Source organism: Hyla sarda, chromosome 7 (assembly GCF_029499605.1).
Source record: "Hyla sarda isolate aHylSar1 chromosome 7, aHylSar1.hap1, whole genome shotgun sequence".
Taxonomy (NCBI): domain Eukaryota; kingdom Metazoa; phylum Chordata; class Amphibia; order Anura; family Hylidae; genus Hyla; species Hyla sarda.
In genome coordinates this window covers 108,586,168-108,606,496 of record NC_079195.1, presented here as the reverse complement: position 1 = coordinate 108,606,496, position 20,329 = coordinate 108,586,168, and the positions used below count along the sequence as shown (strand labels likewise).

Here is a 20,329-nt window from a genome sequence, read left to right as displayed (position 1 = left end):
CCATAAGGGCTTCCTAAAGGTAACATGCCCCCCAAAAACCATTTCAGAAAAACGTACTCTCCAAAATCCCCTTGTCGCTCCTTCCCTTCTGAGCCCTCTACTGCGCCCGCCGAACATTTTACATAGACATATGAGGTATGTGCTTACTCGAGAGAAATTGGGCTACAAATACAAGTAAAAATTTTGTCCTTTTACCCCTTGTAAAAATTCTAAAATTGGGTCTACAAGAACATGTGAGTGTAAAAAATGAAGATTGTGAATTTTCTCCTTCACTTTGCTGCTATTCGTGTGAAACACCTAAAGGGTTAAAACACTTACTGAATGTCATTTTGAATACTTTGGGGGGTGTAGTTTTTATAATGGGGTCATTTATGGGGTATTTCTAATATGAAGACCCTTCAAATCCACTTCAAACCTGAACTGGTCCCTGAAAAATACTGAGTTTGAAAATTTTGTGAAAAATCGGAAAATTGCTGCTGACCGTTGAAGCCCTCTGGTGTCTTTCAAAAGTAAAAACTCGTCAATTTTATGATGCAAACATAAAGTAGACATATTGTATATGTGAACCAAAAAAAAATGTATTCGTAATATCCATTTTCCTTACAAGCAGAAAGCTTCAAAGTTAGAAAAATGCTAAATTTTCAAATTTTTCATCAAATTTACGGATTTTTCACCAAGAAAGGATGCAAGTATCGACAAAAATTTACCACTATGTTAAAGTAGAATATGTCACGAAAAAACAATCTCGGAATCAGAATGATAACTAAAAGCATTCCAGAGTTATTAATGATTAAAGTGACAGTGGTCAGATGTGCAAAAAACGCTCCGGTCCTTAAGGCCAAAATGGGCTCCGTCCTGAAGGGGTTAAACAATCAGCCATCCCTCTGAAAATCACCCGTTTAGGCCTCAAATGTACCTGGTGCACTCTCACTCCTGAGTCCTGTTGTGCGCTTACAGAGCACTTTACGTCCACATATGGGGTATTTCTGTGCTGAAGAGAAATTGCGTTACAAATTTTGGGGGTCTTTTTTTTTCCTTTTACCCCTTGTGAAAATGAAAAGTATGTATTGACCGGTATTGAGCCGGTATTGACCCCAACTTTACCTTTTCATAAGGGGTAAAAGGAGAAAAAGCCCCCCCCCCCCCAAATTTGTAATGCTATTTCTCCCGAGTATGGACATTTCCCATATGTGGCCCTAAGCTGTTGCCTTGAAACAGTGCATGCTGGGAGTTGCAGTCTTGCATTAGCTAACGGCCGGGGAGCGGAGCTTCACAAAAAGTCTCAGTTGCGACTTTTTGTGTTACTTTTTAACTCCTTAAGGACCAAGCCCATTTTCACCTTAAAGGGGTATTCCAAGAAAAAACTTTTTTTTTTTATATCAACTGGCTCCAGAAAGTTAAACAGATTTGTAAATTACTTCTATTAAAAAATCGTAATCCTTTCAATAATTATCAGCTGCTGAAGTTGAGTTGTTGTTTTCTGTCTGGCAACAGTGCTCTCTGCTGACATCTCTGCTTGTCTCTGAAACTGCACAGAGTAGAAGAGGTTTGCTATCGGGATTTGCTTCTAAACTGGGCGGTTCCTGAGACACGTGTCATCAGAGAGCACTTAGACAGAAAAGAACAACTCAACTTCAGCAGCTCATAAGTAATTTACAAGTCTGTTTAACTTTCTGGAGCCAGTTGATATATAAATAAATTTTTTCCTGGAAAATCCCTTTAATGACCAAATGTTTTTTGCAAATCTGACCACTGTCATTTTAAGCATTAATAACTCTGGAATGCTTTTACTTTTTATTCTGATTCCGAGATTGTTTTTTCGTGACATATTCTACAGTACTTTATGTCAGTGGTAAATTTTTGTCGATCCTTGCATCATTTCTTGGTGAAAAATTCCAAAATTTGATGAAAACAGAAAGTGTGTTAACCCTTTAGGTTTTTCACAAGAATAGCAGTGAAGTGAAGGAGAAAATTCAAAATCTTCATTTTTTACACTTGCATGTTCTTGTAGACCCAGTTTTTTAAATTTTACAAGGGGTAAAAGGAAAAAAAGCCCCCCAAAAATTGTAACCCAATTTCTCTCGAGTAAGAAAATACCTCATATGTGTATGTAAAGTGTTCGGAGGGCGCAGTAGAGGGCTCAGAAGGGAAGGAACAACAATGGAATTTTAGAGAGTCAGTTTTTCTGAAATGTTTTTTGGTGGGCATGTCACATTTAGGAAGCCAGAACAGCAAAAAAAAAAAAAAAAAAAAAACATGGCATACTATTTTGGAAACTACACCCCTCATGGAATGTAACAAGGGGTACAGTGAGCCTTAACACCCCACAGGTGTTTGACGACTTTTCGTTAAAGTCGGATGTGTAAATAAATAAAACATTTCACAAAAATTCTGGTTTTCCCCCAAATTTTACATTTTTACAAGGGGTGATAGGAGAAAATGCCCCCCAAAATTTGTAACCCCATCTCTTCTGATTATGGAAATACCCCATGTGTGGACGTCAAGTGCACTGCGGGTGAACTACAATGCTCAGAAGAGAAGGAGTCACATTTGGCTTTTGGAAAGCAAATTTTGCTGAAATGGTTTTTGGGGGGCATGTTGCATTTCGGAAGCCCCTATGGTGCCAGAACAGCAAAAAAAAAAACACATGGCACACTATTTTGGAAACAACACCGCTCAAGGAACATAACAAGGGGTACAGTGAGCCTTAATATCCCACAGGTGTTTAACAAATTTCTGCTAAAGTTGGACGTGAAAATGAAAAATTAGATTTTTTTCACTAAAATGCTGGTTTCCCCCCAAATATTTCATTTTCACAAGGGGTAATAGGAGAAAAAGCTTCCCAAAATTTGTAACCACATTCCTTTTGAGTATGGAAATACCCCATATGTGGATGTAAAGGGCTCTGCGGGCAAACTACAGGGCTCAGAATAGAAGGAGCGACATTGAGCTTTTGGAGAGAGAAGTTGGTTTGAATAGAATGGGGCTACTAATTTTGGGAGCTTTTTTTTCTTATTCTCCCTTGTGAAAATGAAAAATGTAGGGTAACACCAGCATTTTAGTGAGAATTTTTTTTTTTTCATTTTCACATCCAGCTTCAACGAAAACTTGTCACACAGCTGTGGGATGTTAATGCTCACTATACCCCTTGTTACATTCCGAGAGGGGTGTAGTTTGCAAAATGGGGTCACGTGTGGGTATTTATTGTTTTGCGTTTATGTCAGAACCCCTGTAAAATCAGCCACCCCTGCACAGGTACGCCCTGTGTCCTTATCTACCAGGATGTCAGGGCGTACCTGTACGCCCTGTGTCCTTAAGGTTTTAAAAAAGTAAACAGAGGCAAGTTTGTAAGCCAGGTGTGACCTGGCTTACACTTGCGACTTTTTAACCCTTAAAAACATGGGACTAAATGTATGTCCTGATGCCCAGGTACTCAACCCACCAGCATTACACGAGCCCCGAATTGATGCTCGCATCATGCAGGGCAGGTCCCAGCAATACAGATCACAGCATCTGTGGCAATGCAGTCATTTAAATGGATGTTCAGATTGCCCGCGTTGCTGCCATGGGGATCCAATAATCCAACATGGAGGCCGGAGGTCCACTTACATGCTCTGGCCGGCATCCTGGGGTCCTCTGGTCTGACATCGAGCAGATGAGAGAAAAGTTCACCGATAATACTGATCAGTGCTATGCATAGCACTGTTCAATATCTGCAATCTAAAGATTGCTATAAATAGTCCCTATGGGGACATAAAAAGTGTAAAAAAAATAAAGGAAAATGTGAAAAGCCCCTCCCCCAATAAAAAATTTTATTCCCCCTTTTTCCCATTTTATATATATAAAAAAAAGGCAAAAAATTATTGAATAAACATATATGGTATTGCCACGTGCATCAATGTCCAAACTATCAAAATATAATGTTAATGATCCTGGACGGTAAATGGTGTAAGCGTAAAAAAAGAAAGTCCAAAATTGCTGTTTTTTTATATCACATTCCGAAAAAAAATTATAAAAAGTGATGTAGGCAAAAGTAGTGGCGATAAAAAGTACAGATCACGTCGCAAAACATTAGCCCTCATACAGCTGCGTATATGGAAAAATTAGAAATTAGAGGTTGTCAAAATAGAGGGATTTTAAACGTACTAATTATGTTTAAAAAGTTTGAGTTTTTTTTTTTTTTTTTAAAGCTGCACAATAAAAGAAAAGTATGCAATCATGGGTTTCTATTTAATCGTATTGACCCTCACAATAAAGAGAATATGTTGGCCGACATTTATCATTGTCTTTAGACTGTTATTTGTGTCTATAAAAGGTGCAAAAAAGGTGCAAGCAAGGTTTATTTGCGCCTTTTAATTTACACATTTCTGCTGATTTTGAGTTGTAATCCACTGATTTTGGCAATACACATGATATGGAAGGGTTTTATTTACTGTGCTTTTTTGTGAAAAGGCGGAAAAAAGGTGCAAAGCCACTGAAAAGTCTTTAAACTGCACCAGCCCAGACTTAGCTTAGCTTTTTGGTGTATGTGAAGAGAGAAATTTCAGAAAATGTGACCTGCACAAAATTTATGAAATGCTCTGTGACCATTTAATAAATTTGGTGCTCCTACACATTACCAGCACACAAAAAAGTGTAGAAAAATGCTTCACTTACACCTACAATGGTAAATACCGGACGTCATTTTTAATGTAAAGTGTACAGCGTGAACATACAACCTTCCAAAATTGGCAAAATTGCGGTTTTCTCTTCAATTTCCCCACACAAATATAAAATGTTTTGGGTTGCAACCTACATTTTATGGTAAGATGAGTGATGTCATTACAATAGACAATTGATGGCTCAAAAAACAAGCCCTCATATGGGTCTGGAGATGGAAATATAATAGAGTTAGGATTTTTAGAAGGAGTGAATGAACAAACGAAAATGCAAAAATAAAATTGGCTGCAGTCCTTAAAGGGGTACTCCGCCCCTAGACATCTTATCCCCTATCCAAAGGATAGGGGATAAGATGTCAGATTGCCACGGTGCCGCTGCTGGGGAGCCCCGGGATCCCTGCTGCGGCACCCCGCTATCATTACAGCACAGAGCGAGTTCGCTCTGTGCGTAATGATGGGCGATACAGGGGATGGAGCCGCGTGACGTCATGGCTCCGCCCCTCGTGACATCACGGCCCGTCCCCTTAATGCAAGTCTATGGCAGGGGGCGTGACGACCGCTGCGCCCCCTCCCATAGACTTGTATTGAAAGGGGCGGGCCGTGACATCACGAGGGGCGGAGCCGTGACGTAACGATGCTCCGGCCCCTCTATTGCACGTCATTACGTGCAGAGCGAACTCGCTCTGTGCTGTAATGATAGCGCGGTGCCGCAGCGGGGATCCCGGGGGTCCCCAGCAGTGGCACCGCGGCGATCTGACATCTTATCCCCTATCCTTTGGATAGGGGATAAGATGTCTAGGGGCAGAGTACCCCTTTAAGGCCAAAATGGGCTGTGTCCTTAAGGGGTTAAAGGGGGTTTGCGACTTTTTTTTGCCTATATGCCACATTCGCACCTGATAAATTCCCAACCCTGTATGGATTAGATAATGATGATTGCAGCATGTGGGGGTATCAACAGTATCTAATCCATACATGGAAGGGGGACGGGACTGTCGGTATTTAAGCCATAAAAGGGGGGGGGCAAAACATCCTAATGTGACCGCTCCCCCCATAACGATTATATAGTGACAGTACCTCCTGTGGGGATTAGATACTGATGATTGCAGCATGTGGGGGTATCATCAGTATTTAACCCATACAGGGGGCAATGTCAGTGTCTAATCCATACATGGAGGGGGGACGGGACTGTCGGTATTTAAGCCATACAGGGGGCAAAATATCATAATGTGAACATCCCCCACCATAACGATTAGATACTGACAGTACCCCCCTGTGTGGATTAGATACTGATGATTGCAGCATGTGGGGGTATCATCAGTATCTAACCCATACAGGGGGCACTGTCAGTATCTAATCCATACAGGGAGGGGAGACGAGACTGTTGGTATTTAAGCCATACAAGGGGGGAGGGGGGGGGGCAAAATATCATAATGTGACCATCCCCCCCCCAGAATGATTAGATACTGACAGTACCCCCGCTGTGTGGATTAGATACTGATGATTGCAGCATGTAGGGGTATCAGAAGTATCTAATCCATACAGGGGGCACTGTCGGTATCTGATTCACAGGGAGGGGGGGGGGCACATTATGATATAGATACTGACAGTGCTCCCTGTGTGGATTATCTACTCATGATACCCCCTCATGTTTCAGCCTGCTATAATTATTACGGAAAAAACTAAAACATCTTTTCAAAGATATTGTTTACTTTTCACACATGCAGCAGCAGCCCGGTCCTTTCTCTTCATAGGATCTTCTGCAAATGGAGGCCCGGCCCGCGCTCAGCTACAGTGTGTGGGAACCAGGACTCCTCCTCTATTACAGACACAGAGGGCTTTGCCAGCAGATGCCACGTATAAGTGGAGTGACGTCAGCACGGCTCCCCTGAGCCTGGGACACACAACACCCTAACTAGACACTGGGACAGCCTCAGGCTACTGCTCATTGCTGCCAAGGCTGATCCCGATCCCGCTGCCGATCCCGGGCTGCTGCCACCTGTATCTGCAGCCACATGTTTAGAGGTAGTGGCGCAGCCTGATCAGTTTGGTGACCTGCGCCCTTCCCGGGGCATGCCCCAAACAGTAGGTACACCCAGGGGCGTAGCTAGAAACCAAAAAATTGTCCTGGGCCCCCTACTCCCTGACGACCTGCTTCCCTACTCACTGACGACCCCTTACTCGGCCGCACAAGATCAGTGACCACAGCACTGATGAGACACAGTCAGGAGAATACAAAGTGATATAAGTCACTTACAGACAGGGCAGGACTGGGACAAAAAAAAAATAGACCCAGACATTTAAGAATAAGCAGCTCATTTTTATAATGTGGGACCCCCACCAATCACCTTGGTTCAAGTGGCTCTCCAGATGTTGCACAGCTACAACTCCCATCATGTCTAGAGAGCCTCAGGCATTATGAATGTTGCCGTTTTATAACAGCTGGAGAGCCACAGATTGGGTCAGACAGAACACACAATGATATCACTGACCTGAGTGACGTCTTCTCTGTTGTCTTTCTTTTCTTCTCCATCTGGTCCAGACACCAGGACGTCTTCCAGCTCCATCTTCTCTGTAGAGTCTGATGCCAGAACATCATTGGTTTCTTAATTTGTCAGCAGATCCTCATCCTCTGTATAAAGACAATAATCATTATAATACTGTACCCCCTGAACATAATACTGCCAACCACTGTCCCCTATAAATATGTTATTGCCACACACCGTACCCCCCGAATATACGGTAAAACTGCCACACACAGTACCCCCTGAATATAATACTACCACACACTGTTCCCCCTGGATATAATACTGGCAACAACTGTACCCTGAATATAATACTGCCACACACTTTACCCCCTGGATATAATACTGGCAACAACTGTACCCCTGAATATAATACTGCCACCCACTGTACCCCTTGAATATAATACTGCCACCCACTGTACCCCCTGAATATAATACTGCCACACACAGTACTCCCTGAATATAATACTGCCACACACTGTTTCCCCTGGATATAATACTGGCAACAACTGTACCCTGAATATAATACTGCCACCCACAGTTCCCCTTTAATATAATACTACCACCCACTGTACCCCCTAAATATAATACTGCCGCACACTGTACTCCCTGAATATAATACTGCCAACCACTGTGCCCCTGAATATAATACTGCCACACACTGTACCCCTTGAATATAAAACTACCATCCACTGTACCAATGGATTATAATACTGCCACACACTGTACCCTCTGAATATAATACTGCTACACACTGTACACCTTGAATGTAATACTGCCATATCCTCACCCCCCCCCCCCACCCCACCCATCCTTGGTCTCCTTGCCCCTGCACTCCATATCCCCCTCACCGCACCCTCAGTCTCCTCATTATCCTGTTATTCCCCCCCCCGGGACTCCATCCTTAGTCTCCACATCATTCCATCCTTCCCCCCCCCCCCGCACCCCATCCTCAGTCTCCTCATCATTAATTCTGCCCCCCCCCATTCCCATCCTCGTTCTGCTCATCATTGCAATTCTTCTCCCCGGACCCCATTCCTCATTATTGCAATTACCCCCCCGGACCCCATGCTCATAATTGCAATCACCCCCAGACCCTATGCTCATTATTGGAATCACCCCCCTCCCGGACTCCATTCTCACCCCCCCACCCACCCGGACCCAACGCTCACTATTGGAATCACTCCCCCCCCCCCCCGGACCCCATGCTCATTATTGGAATCACCCCCCTCCCCCGGACCCCATGCTCATTATATGAATCCTCCCACCCCTCGGACCCAATGCTCATTATTGGAACCACCCCCCCCCCCCCCCGGACCCCATGCTCATTATTGGAATCACCCCCCCTCCCCCCGGACCCCATGCTCATTATATGAATCCCCCCACCCGGAACCAATGCTCATTATTGGAATCACTCCCCCCCCCCTGGACCCCATGCTCACTAATGGAAACACCCCCTTCCCCGGACCTCATGCTCATTATATGAATCACCCCCAATCCCCTCCCCCCCCTGGCCCCATGCTCATTATATGAATCACCCCCCTCTCCCGGGACCCCATGCTCATTATATTAATAACCCCCCCTCCCCTCCCCGGACCCCATGCTCATTATATGAATCACCCCCCTCTCCCCGGAACCCATGCTCATTATTAGAATCACCCCCGGACCCCATGCTCATTATTGGAATCACCCCTCTCCCCCGGACCCCATGCTCATTATTGGAATCACCCCCCTCCCCCGAATCCCATGCTCATTATTGGAATCACCCCCCCGGACCGCATACTCGTTATTGGAATCACCCCCCTCCCCCTGGACCCCATCCTCATTATTGGAATCACCCCCCGGACCCCATGCTCATAATTAGAATCACCCCCCTCCCCCGGACCCCATCCTCATTATTGGAATCACCCCCATCCCCCCGGACCCCATGCTCATTATTAGAATCACCCCCCTCCCCCCGGACCCCATGCTCATTATTGGAATCACCCCCCCTCCCCCCAGACCCCATGCTTATTATTGTAATCAGCCCACCGAACCCCAGAGATCCGCGGTGATCAGCGGTGCAGTGCTGTGGGACCGGGGAGGCTGCTGATACTGTTCCACTGCCCGGCATAGCTATCGCGAAAGTCAGAGGCCAGTGACACGTCAGGGGCTTGGAGCGACGTGCATGCCTACGCGGGGCACGTCTATTCCCATCAGCCCCTGGCCTGTTCGTGTATCACTTGCCGTTTTAGGGGTAATAAAAAAAAAAGTGCTGGCAATGGCGGGCCCGGCCAGGGGGCTGCGCCTAGGGCTTGACCGCTGCGAAATATAAGTACTGTATAGTGCAATGACACATTGGGCTGCGCCCAGGGCCCTACTGCTGCAGCATATAAGTATAGTATAGGGCAGTGGCAGGGGGGCCCGGTCGCGATTGCGACCTTTGCGACCTATATAGCTACGCCACTGGGTACATATTAGAGAACGCTTCCACAAGAGCTCACTAGTATGAAAGGGCGGTGGGCCCCTCACATGCTGGGCCCTTGTGCAGCCGAACTGCCTGCACAAGCAATATGTCTGCCCCTGATATATATATATATATATATATATATATATATATATATATATAGGTTCTTCTCAAGAAATTAGCATATTGTGCTAAAGTTCATTATTTTCCATAATGTAATGATAAAAATTAAACATTCATATATTTTAGATTCATTGCACACCAACTGAAATATTTCAGGTTTATTATTGTTTTAATACTGATGATTTTGGCATACAGCTCATGAAAACCCAAAATTCCTATCTCAAAAAATTAGCATATCATGAAAAGGTTCTCTAAACGAGCTATTAACCTAATCATCTGAATCAACTAATTAACTCTAAACACCTGCAACAGATTCCTGAGGCTTTTAAAAACTCCCAGACTGGTTCATTACTCAAAACCGCAATCATGGGTAAGACTGCCGACCTGACTGCTGTCCAGAAGGCCATCATTGACACAGAAAGAAATTTCTGAACAAATAGGCTGTTCCCAGAGTGCTGTATCAAGGCACCTCAGTGGGAAGTCTGTGGAAAGGAAAAAATGTGGCAGAAAACGCTCCACAACGAGAAGAGGTGACCGGACCCTGAGGAAGATTGTGGAGAAGGACCGATTCCAGACCTTGGGGGACCTGTGGAAGCAGTGGACTGAGTCTGGAGTAGAAACATCCAGAGCCACCGTGTGCAGGAAATGGGCTACAGGTGCCGCATTCCCCAGGTCAAGCCACTTTTGAACCAGAAACAGAGGCAGAAGCGCCTGACCTGGGCTACAGAGAAGCAGCACTGGACTGTTGCTCAGTGGTCCAAAGTACTTTTTCAGGTGAAAGCAAATTTTTCATGTCATTCGGAAATCAAGGTGCCAGAGTCTGGAGGAAGACTGGAGAGAAGGAAATGCCAAAATGCCTTAAGTCCAGTGTCAAGTACCCACAGTCAGTGATGGTCTGGGGTGCCATGTCAGCTGCTGGTGTTGGTCCACTGTGTTTCATCAAGGGCAGGGTCAATGCAGCTAGCTCTCAGGAGATTTTTGAGCACTTCATGCTTCCATCTGCTGAAAAGCTTTATGGAGTTGAAGATTTCATTTTTCAACACGACCTGGCACCTGCTCACAGTGCCAAAACCACTGGTAAATGGTTTACTGACCATGGTATTACTGTGCTCAATTGGCCTGCCAACTCTCCTGATCTGAACCCCATAGAGAATCTGTGGGATATTGTGAAGAGAAAGTTGAGAGACACAAGACCCAACACTCTGGATGAGCTTAAGGCCGCTATCGAAGCATCCTGGGCCTCCAGAACACCTCAGCAGTGCCACAGGCTGATTGCCTCCATGCCACGCCGCATTGAAGCAGTCATTTCTGCAAAAGGATTCCCGACCAAGTATTGAGTGCATAACTGAACATAATTATTTGAAGGTTGACTTTTTTTGTGTTAAAAACACTTTTCTTTTATTGGTCGGATAAAATATGCTAATTTTTTGAGATAGGAATTTGGGGTTTTCATGAGCTGTATGCCAAAATCATCAGTATTAAAACAATAAAAGACCTGAAATATTTCAGTTGGTGTGCAATGAATCTAAAATATATGAATGTTTAATTTTTATCATTACATTATGGAAAATAATGAACTTTAGCACAATATGCTAATTTTTTTTAGAAGAACCTGTATATATATCCGAAAAGAAAAAGATGCGGCACTCCGGGGTAGGATAAAAAATAGCGTTGTTTATTCACCCATCGTGATACAGTGCTACATTTTAATCTTCACAATGAGACCCTTCTCAAGCCTTGAGAAAGGTCTCATTGTGAAGACCGAAACATGGCACTGTATCACGATGGGTGAATAAACAACGCTATTTTTTATGCTACCCCGGAGTGCCGCTTCTTTTTCTTTTTGGATGTGAGTCCTGTCCCCAGCAGCAGAGCACCCACCTGGTCCTGGAGTCCTGAACACAGTGCCGGTTCTTTTCCAAACATGTATATATATTTGCTAACATATATATATATATATATATATATATATATATATATATATATATATGTATGTTAGCAAATTTGCCTCCTGATATATGTATATATATATATATATATATATATATATATATATATATATATATAGCAATATAGGTGAAGAGGAGCACCAGGATAGGGATTCCAGATCCGTCTGGGTTCACAGCTTCAGGAACAGACTGATTCCCATATAATATCCAATGAAAGTAGAAGCGGCACTCCAATATAGTGATCAATAAATCATAGATTTATTCACACATCTGTGCAAAAAAGCGATGTTTTCGGCTTAACAATAAAGCCTGTCTCAAGCATATGCTTGAGAAAGGCTTTCTTGTTAAGCCAAAACATCGTTTTTTTGCACAGATGTGTGAATGAATCTACGATTTATTGGTCACTATATTGGAGTGCCGCTTCTACTTCCATAGTATATATATATATATATATATATATATATATATATATATATATATATATTACTTTTTATCCTGACCATTGTATTGTACTTGGGGTATACTTCAAAATGTTATAACAAATAAAGTTTTCCTATCCTTGTATCTGGCAGGTCTGCCCAAGAAGTGAAGACTAAAGGGATGTACTCACGTGCATCTGACATCTTTAATTTGGCATCAGTGTTCTGGGAAGCATTAAACACTCAGAACAAAATCCTTCCTTCATTACAAGATGGTTCTAAGGTAAATTCTTTTCTAAGTAGCTTTTTAAGACATCCCAGTATTGCAGTGGGAAAATCCACATACAGATCAACTCATGAATGAGCAGAAATCTAAGACTTTAGCTTTAGAATTCTGCTAAGCATTCTCTGACGAATCCATGGTGGATTTGCCAATTGCTAATTCATCAATACTATTATTGGATATGCTGGAAGCTTTCCTGGCAGACACAGTTCACATGCATTGGGAATACAGAATTAAATAAGCCTAAGTAGCATTTCCCAAAGTCAGCAGCAGGCAAGCTGGCACAAATGTATGGGCCTACTGGATGGGTCAGGGTAGGGGTAAACCTTATAACTTGATCATACATTCCTGCAATAGTCAGCTTGAAAAGTGTTATGGGCCAGGGTCAGAATACATTAATTGTTTCAGCAGTTCATTTAATACTGTGCTGGGCCTATGGTGTTAGGCAACTCAATCCAAAACCAATAGTCATCTGAAACGATTAATTCTGCCCTGTTGTCTGTAGCAGTAGACAGAACAAGACAGAGCACAGGAAGTGGGACAGGGCTTAGCTTTTCCATGTACAGGAGAGAACTTGGACTGTGAATGCTTGATGAGTTTGTTCCATCTCCATAAGGGCTATGTTGTGCCCCAGAAGGCCCATACTGTGTCTGAGAAGTAAATCAAGGCTTCCCTGTTATCCCTCACCACTCAGAAAATTCTGGACTACATTCCCTTGTGTAGCTTGTTATCATCATCATTGTCTGCAATTCACATTTTGGTTTATGATGTAACTCTTTCTTTATACTAAACCTCTTTTCCCACCTCATTTGTTGTCTTCTTTGTCATCATCAGCAGCAACATCAGTAAGCTAGGAGTAGATCAGGGGTACTTTGTATTTTAACCCCTGCCTTGCCCTCAGCCCTCAACACAGTGCCATCCTGTTTAATCTAGTGCATTGTCTCTAGTACTATGTAATGGCATAGCAGAAAGAAGTAGGGGCTGTCCTGTTATTAGCCAGAGATGTGAGGAAAAGGAAGTCTAGGTGTGAGTACTTTAGGCAAACAGTCCAGGTCTGGTCCTGGCCCTTCAAATGGAGGGGATGAGAAATAGCTGTACACCATAAAGTGGACTCACAACAGTGAGAGCACTAAAATGATCTTATCACTACTCTGAAGGGTTTATGAAATAAAACTATGCAGGTTATTTTGAAAGTACAGGTGTTATGCTTTAAATGTTTGTGAAACAAAGTATTTATATATATTTTTTTTAACAGACAATGTATGAAAATCTTGAGGAACCTTCAGATTCATGGCAATATTTCATCAATAACCTTATGGCTTGCATGAAGGAATGCTGGAACATTAATCCTACAAAGAGACCTACGATTGATTATATTGATATAGTCATCAAACAGTTGAAGCGGGAGAACCAGAGGTATGTCATACATGTTTTACACACACAATATAGAAGGAGCCAGCGACACAGACTTGATTAAAGTCATAACAGAGAAGAATGTCCGTACCAGCACTTCAAATTGTCTCATGTTCAAGCAAACAATCTTTAAGTCCTCTGTAGAGATGAGCGAACTTCTGAAAAATGTAATCCTTTTGATTCGCCGAATTAAAAAAAAATGTGGTTCGATCAGAATTTATTTGCGGTGAATCGGCGCTATTTCTGGCCTACAGAGAGCCTCAATAGGGGTGTAGAACACTTTGCTATGTTCTAACAGGCATATGGAGTGTGCTAGGGTAGTGAAATACAGTAATACTGTTATTCAGTATGACATGCAGAGTACAGGCATCGCTTTTAGAATCACTGCTGCAGAGCGGCACAATGACAGAGCCTGGAGGTGGCATCAGTATGAGGAGACAATATAGTGGCTGAATGACACAACGTGGAGGTGTTGGCAGCATGAGGACACCATATAGTGACTGAATGACACAGCGTGGAGGTGTTGGCAGCATGAGGAGACCATATAGTGGCTGAATGACACATCCTGGAGCTTGCAGCAGCATGAGTAGACACTAGGGCTTCACAATCCCTAAGTTTAAAAGATGAATTCTGAAATTTAAATTGAAGATTTTGGGTAGCTAGTGCTACCATAACAACATTTTTATTCCCAGACCCAGGCCCAGCAGCATCAGTAAACCATATATTGCCTGAATGACACAGCCTGGAGTTGACTGAAGCATGAGGAGACCATATAGTGTCTGAATGGCACAGCCAGGAGTTGGCAGCAGCATGAGTAGACACTAGGGCTTCACAATCCCTAAAATTAAAAGACGAATTCTGAAATTTAAACCGAAGATTTTGGGTAGCTTGTGCTACCATAACAACATTTTTATTCCCAGGCCCAGCAGCATCAGTAAACCATGTATTGCCTGAATGACACAGCCTGGAGTTGGCTGAAGAATGAGGAGACCATATAGTGTCTGAATAGCACAGCCAGGAGTTGGCAGCAATATGATGAGACCATTGAAATTTATGATTTTTTTTTATTTAAATATAAGATTTTGAAATTGAAATTAAGGATTTTGAAATTGAAATTTCACTACTCTGCCTGACATACTTATTGTGTATATGAGGGGAGTACAAAATGCTTCAGTTAGCTTAAAACAGTATTTGTCTAGAACAGCAGCAGGTGGGTACTATTGGCTGCCCTTTCACAGTTTATAGACCCTTGACAGATTAACAGGTACAAAATAGTACACTACTTAGATGTAGGTATGTGGTATGCTTAAAAATACTTATTTTTACCTCTGTCCCAGATTACAAAATTCCTTTATGATCAGACATTGTCAGAATACCATCTGTTCCAATGCCAACAGCCGGTGGTCAGTATCCACAGTTCCCTGTTTCTGCTAGTCCTTGGCAATATTCCTTTTATTACTGGTCTTGTATCAACATGGCAATAATGTTGGGAGAGTAACTCAAGGATAACCACATGTTTCCTACAATACACAGTCAATATATGGAGACCATAAAGTGGCTGGATGACACAGCCTGGAGCTGGCTGAAGCATGAGGAGACCATATAGTGTCTGAATGGCACAGCCAGGAGTTGGCAGCAGCATAATTAGACACTAGAGTTTCACAATCCCCAAGATTAAAAGATGAATTCTGAAATGTAAACCGAAGATTTTGGGTAGCTAGTGCTACCATAACAACATTTTATTCCCAGACCCAGGCCCAGCAGCATCAGTAAACCATATATTGCCTGAATGACACAGCCTGGAGTTGGCTGAAGCATGAAGAGACCATATAGTGTCTGAATGGCACAGACTGGAGTTGGTAGAAGCATGAGGAGACCATTAAAATTTAAGAATTTTAAATAGAAATTTAAGATTTTTAAATTGAAATTGAGGATTTTGAAATGTAACTTTTAACTCCCAAGTTTTAGTGTCCCAGGCCCCTGCGTGTCGGTACAGAGGACCAAATCTAACAAGGAGTCACATTTCACATGGCAGCACAATGACAGAGCCTGGTGGCATCAGTAGGAAGAGACCATATAGTGGCTGAATTGCACAGCCTGGAGTTAGCTAAAGCATGAGAAGAGAACATATAGTGGCTGAATGAGACAGCCTGGAGGTGGCATCAGTATGAGGAGACCATATAGTGGCTGAATGACTGCCTGGAGTTTGTGGCAGTATGGGGAGATTATATAGTGTCTGAATGGCACAGCCTGGAGTTGGAGGCAGATGAGGAGACAATAGGGCCTCACATTCTCTAAGAATAAAATATGAATTTTTAAATTTCCATATATCTAGTGCTACCATAAACATATATAGGTAATATCCTAGGCCCAGCAGCATCACTAAACCATGTAGTTGCTGAATGACACAGACTGGAGCTGGCTGAGGCATCAGTAAACCATATATTGGATGAATGGCACAACCTGGAGGTGGCTGAAGCATGAGGAGACCGTATAGTGGCTGAATGACACAGCCTGGAGTTGGCTGAAGCATGAGAAGAGACCATATAGTGGCTGAATGAGACAGCCTGGAGGTGACAGCAGCAGCATCAGGAGTCCTGAAAGTGACCCAGTGACAGAGTGGTGCGGTGGGTGGCAATACCAGTACCCGGTGATGAAGGTGGGTGAAAAAAGGTCTGATGCAGAGGAATGTTTCTAACTGGGGAGCAGCGCCTTAAATCTGTTTGGCACTATCCATATTTGTGAAGTGTTGGTGTGGCACCATCAATCTAAGCTCATGCATCAGGCATTGGTGGTTGGAAATCCTGGCTGATGCATGCCTGATTAATCTTCACAAAGGTCAATCTCTCCACATTTTTCGTGGACAGACGAGTTCTCCTTGGGGTGACTATGGCCCCGGCCGCATTAAAAACCCGCTCTGATGGCACACTACTGGCCGGGCAGGACAGCTTTTCCAGGGAAAACTCTGCTAGTTGTGGCCACAAATCAAGTTTGACTGCCCAGAAGTCCAGCTGATCTTCAAGGTGTGTTGGCATGGGCATGTCAAGGTATGCCACAACCTGCTGGTTCAGGTCCTGCACCAGGACTACCTGCTGCTGATGAATTGCTTCACAATGCGGGTGAAGAAAGCTACACATCAGCGACTGTAGACTCAGGCTGCTGCTGATTGAGCTGGTACTGCTCCTGCCACCCCACCCCTCCCCAGCAGCCATGGCAGTGGAAGGTGAGCACAGGGGGCCCCCCGATTCAGACATGCGAGAGGATGGACGATGGCGCTGATAGGCATCGGCCAACTTACTACATAGGATGCCTCTGTAGTAGGTCATTTTGTCCTCCCTCTCAGTAGGTGTAAAAAAGGTCCCTGTTTTGTGGCGGTAGCGAGGGTCCAATAAGAAGGAGATGCAGAAGTCATCCCGCTGCCGAATGGTGACAATTCGGCTGTCACTATGCAAGCAGGTGAGTATGCATCCTTGCCATTTGTGCAAGTGATTCGGAGGGAGTCCCTGCCTCCATCTCCACTGCATACTGCCACGTTGTGTCTGGTTCCTCTGTCTTAACTTCCTCATAACCCTCTAGCTCCTCTGGCTGCTCCTGTTCCTCCTCTCCTGTCAGATTACTAGCAAAAATGCCCATTTGGCGAAACCTAAACTGTGCTTCATTGTGCCCCTCCCCCTCCCCTCCTCCTCCATTTCAGCCCCCACAGGGCTCATGTGGCCATGAGATGTAGGCGCCACGTCTCCAGTGCCCTGATCAGCCATCGTTTTCAACACGTGTTGCAACAAATGAAGCAGTGGAATGACGTTGTTCATCCCTTAATCCTGGCGACTTACTAATAATGTGGCTTCCTCAAAGGGCCTGAGAAAATGTCAGGTGTCACGTATAAGCTGCCACTGGTTCACATTGAAGTTACACAGGGGAGTACCCCTATCCACTTGGATCATCAAGAAATCGGGATGGCTTTTCTCTGTTCGTACAGTCGGTCCAACATATGGAGGGTGGAATTCCAATGTGTGGCAACGTCCAAATCAGACTATGTTGTGGGATACCGCTCTGATGCTGCAGCTCAAGGAGGGTGTGCTTTGCGGTGTACGAGTGGTTGAAGTGCTTGCAAAGTTTCCTTCCCATTTTGTCTTGCAAATGGGGGGAAAACTTCAGTAACTGCTTCACAACCAGATTGAACATGTGTGCCATGCAGGGTGCATGGCTCAGCCTTCCCAGTTGCAGCGCATGCAAGATGTTCTTCACGTTGATAGTCACCATAGTTCCCATTTCCAGTTTTCGTGGAGTAAGCCATGCTCCAATTCCTTTACAAATTACTTCTAGCAGTTCCTCCCCTGTGTGACTCTTTTTGCCAAGGCAAACCATGTGAAGAACAGCGTGACACCGCCGTGCCCTGCAAACATGGTATGCTGAAGGGCCACTGAGACTTGTCTGCGCAGCGGAGGCTGAGGACATGCTGGAGGATGAGGAGGCGGAGTTACATACTGTCACAGGCCCACGGGCTGAGAGCGTGGAGGTGGAAGCAGCGTGACCTGTCCAAGTTGGGGTTGTGGTAGTTGGAGCGTAGTTACAGCTCCAGACGTCGGCGCTGCCGTGCATTTTGGTACGCACTGACAGGCTCAAAACTGGACCACCTTCTCTTCCACAAAATTGTGCAAGACTGGTACTGCCTTCTTCGCAAAGAAATGATGGCTTGGCACTCTCCGCCTCGGCTCGGCACAAGCCATCAGTTCTCTGAAAGATGCAGAGTCCACCACTTGAAAAGGAAGGGGCTGCAACACCAGCAACTTAGACAGGAGCACATTCAGCTTCTGCGCCGTTGGATGAGTGGGCGCATACTGGATTGTTGGTGGAATGGCTGAATAAAAGTAGGAGGAGCAGGATCATCTGGAGTGACAGAAGGAGGGTATGACACACAGCTCCCTTCGGCTGAGGTGGTGGAGCCTTGGCTGGCTGAAAGAGGGAGCGACGTGCCACTGAGTGATGCAGCAGGCTGGACCACTACATCGGAGCCACGGTTCTCCCAGACCACTTTATGGTGGCGAAGCATATGTTGACGCAAGGCCGTGGTGCCAACATTGGGACCCTGGCCACGCTTCACCTTCTGCCGACATATCTTGCATGTGGCTATGTGAACCTCTTCCGGATGCTTGATTAAAAACTGCCACACCGCCAAGTAGCCGATTTTCCCACCAACAGTCCGCACTAATTGACTGCTACTGCCGCCGTCTCCAGGAACCCCTGTTCCGCTACCTCCCGGTAAGATAGGATGCCGCGAAGCAGGTGGTCTCCCCCAGGCATGTTTTGCTCCAGAATTTCAACTTCTGCCACCACGCTGACTGCCAACCATGCTACCGCCTTGCTGGCTCAGCTGTTGCCTCATCGGCAACCTGCAACTCTCTTCTCCTGATGATGATGAAGCCCCTTCTGCACCCGGCTCCCAAGTGCGTTCAGCTTCATCATCATCATACACAAGTGTCTGCACGTCACTGATGTTCTCCTCAGGTTCCTCAACAATGTCTGCGGCGGATGTCTCCACTTCTTGGCTGGGCAGTAGATGCTGACTGTCCTCTATTAGATTGTCCTCAGTGAATAGTGGAGCTGAACCCACAGCATAAGATAGTTCTGGAGGGGAAGCAACAGCATAGGACACAGGCAATGGGAGAACAGGGACTGCTCCTGGGCCATGCCAACTGAGGGTTGTGTCTGAGGAACCCACCGACTGTTGACTGGGGGTGTCAGACATCACTTGTGATGAAGTGGATAACCGTGTTAACCAATCGACGACGGCAGATGGGTTGCTGGTCGAGACACGACCGCTAGCTGATAACGGGAGCCCAGGCCTCTCACTGCAACTCCTGCTGCCACTCGCCCCTAGTCTGCTGCGACCTCTGCCTGAAGGATTTAGGACTCTGACACTCCTCTGTGCACGTCCTGGCACTTCTCTGCCTGACATACTTAGTGCGTATATGAGGGGAGTACAATACTCTTCACTTTGCTTAAAACAGTATTTGTCTAGAACAGCAGCAGGTGTAACAGATTAGCAGGTACAAAATAGTACACTACTTAGATGTAGGTATGTGGTATGCACTGATGAGGGCAGAAAAATGCTCTACAGTACGCTTAAAAACTCTGTATTTTTGTAAAACACCAGCCGATAATTACTTTTGGCTGTCCTTTCACAGTATGCAGGCCCTTGACAGATTAACAGGTACTAAAAAGTACACTACTTATACGTATATGGTATGCACTTTTGAGGGCAGAAAAATGCGCTCCAGTACCCTTAAAAAAACGTATTTTTGTAAAACACCAGCAGTACACAACAGTGCTGCAGCCAAAAAAAGCTGTGTACTAAACACAAAATTGCACTCTGTCAAAGACTATTAGGAATGGACTGCTGCATATTATACTGTCTACAGACTAGTATAACCAGCAAATTATTTTTAGTGGAACAAAGACACTGAATTGCATTGAAAAATTATTCCTGCCTCCTCTGCTAAGGTTTATGAAGTTGAG

At 44.6% G+C, this 20,329-nt stretch overlaps 1 protein-coding gene across 1 annotated transcript in view; it reads left to right on the top strand.

Annotated features, from left to right (window-relative positions):
- Positions 1-20,329, top strand: part of LOC130281706 (uncharacterized) — a 189,027-nt gene that overhangs the window by 160,875 nt on the left and 7,823 nt on the right. The window contains exons 19-20 of the mRNA XM_056529220.1: positions 12,271-12,400; positions 13,656-13,816. Of these exons, the coding sequence (XP_056385195.1) occupies positions 12,271-12,400; positions 13,656-13,816 (291 nt within the window). The remainder of the gene's footprint in view (positions 1-12,270; positions 12,401-13,655; positions 13,817-20,329) is intronic.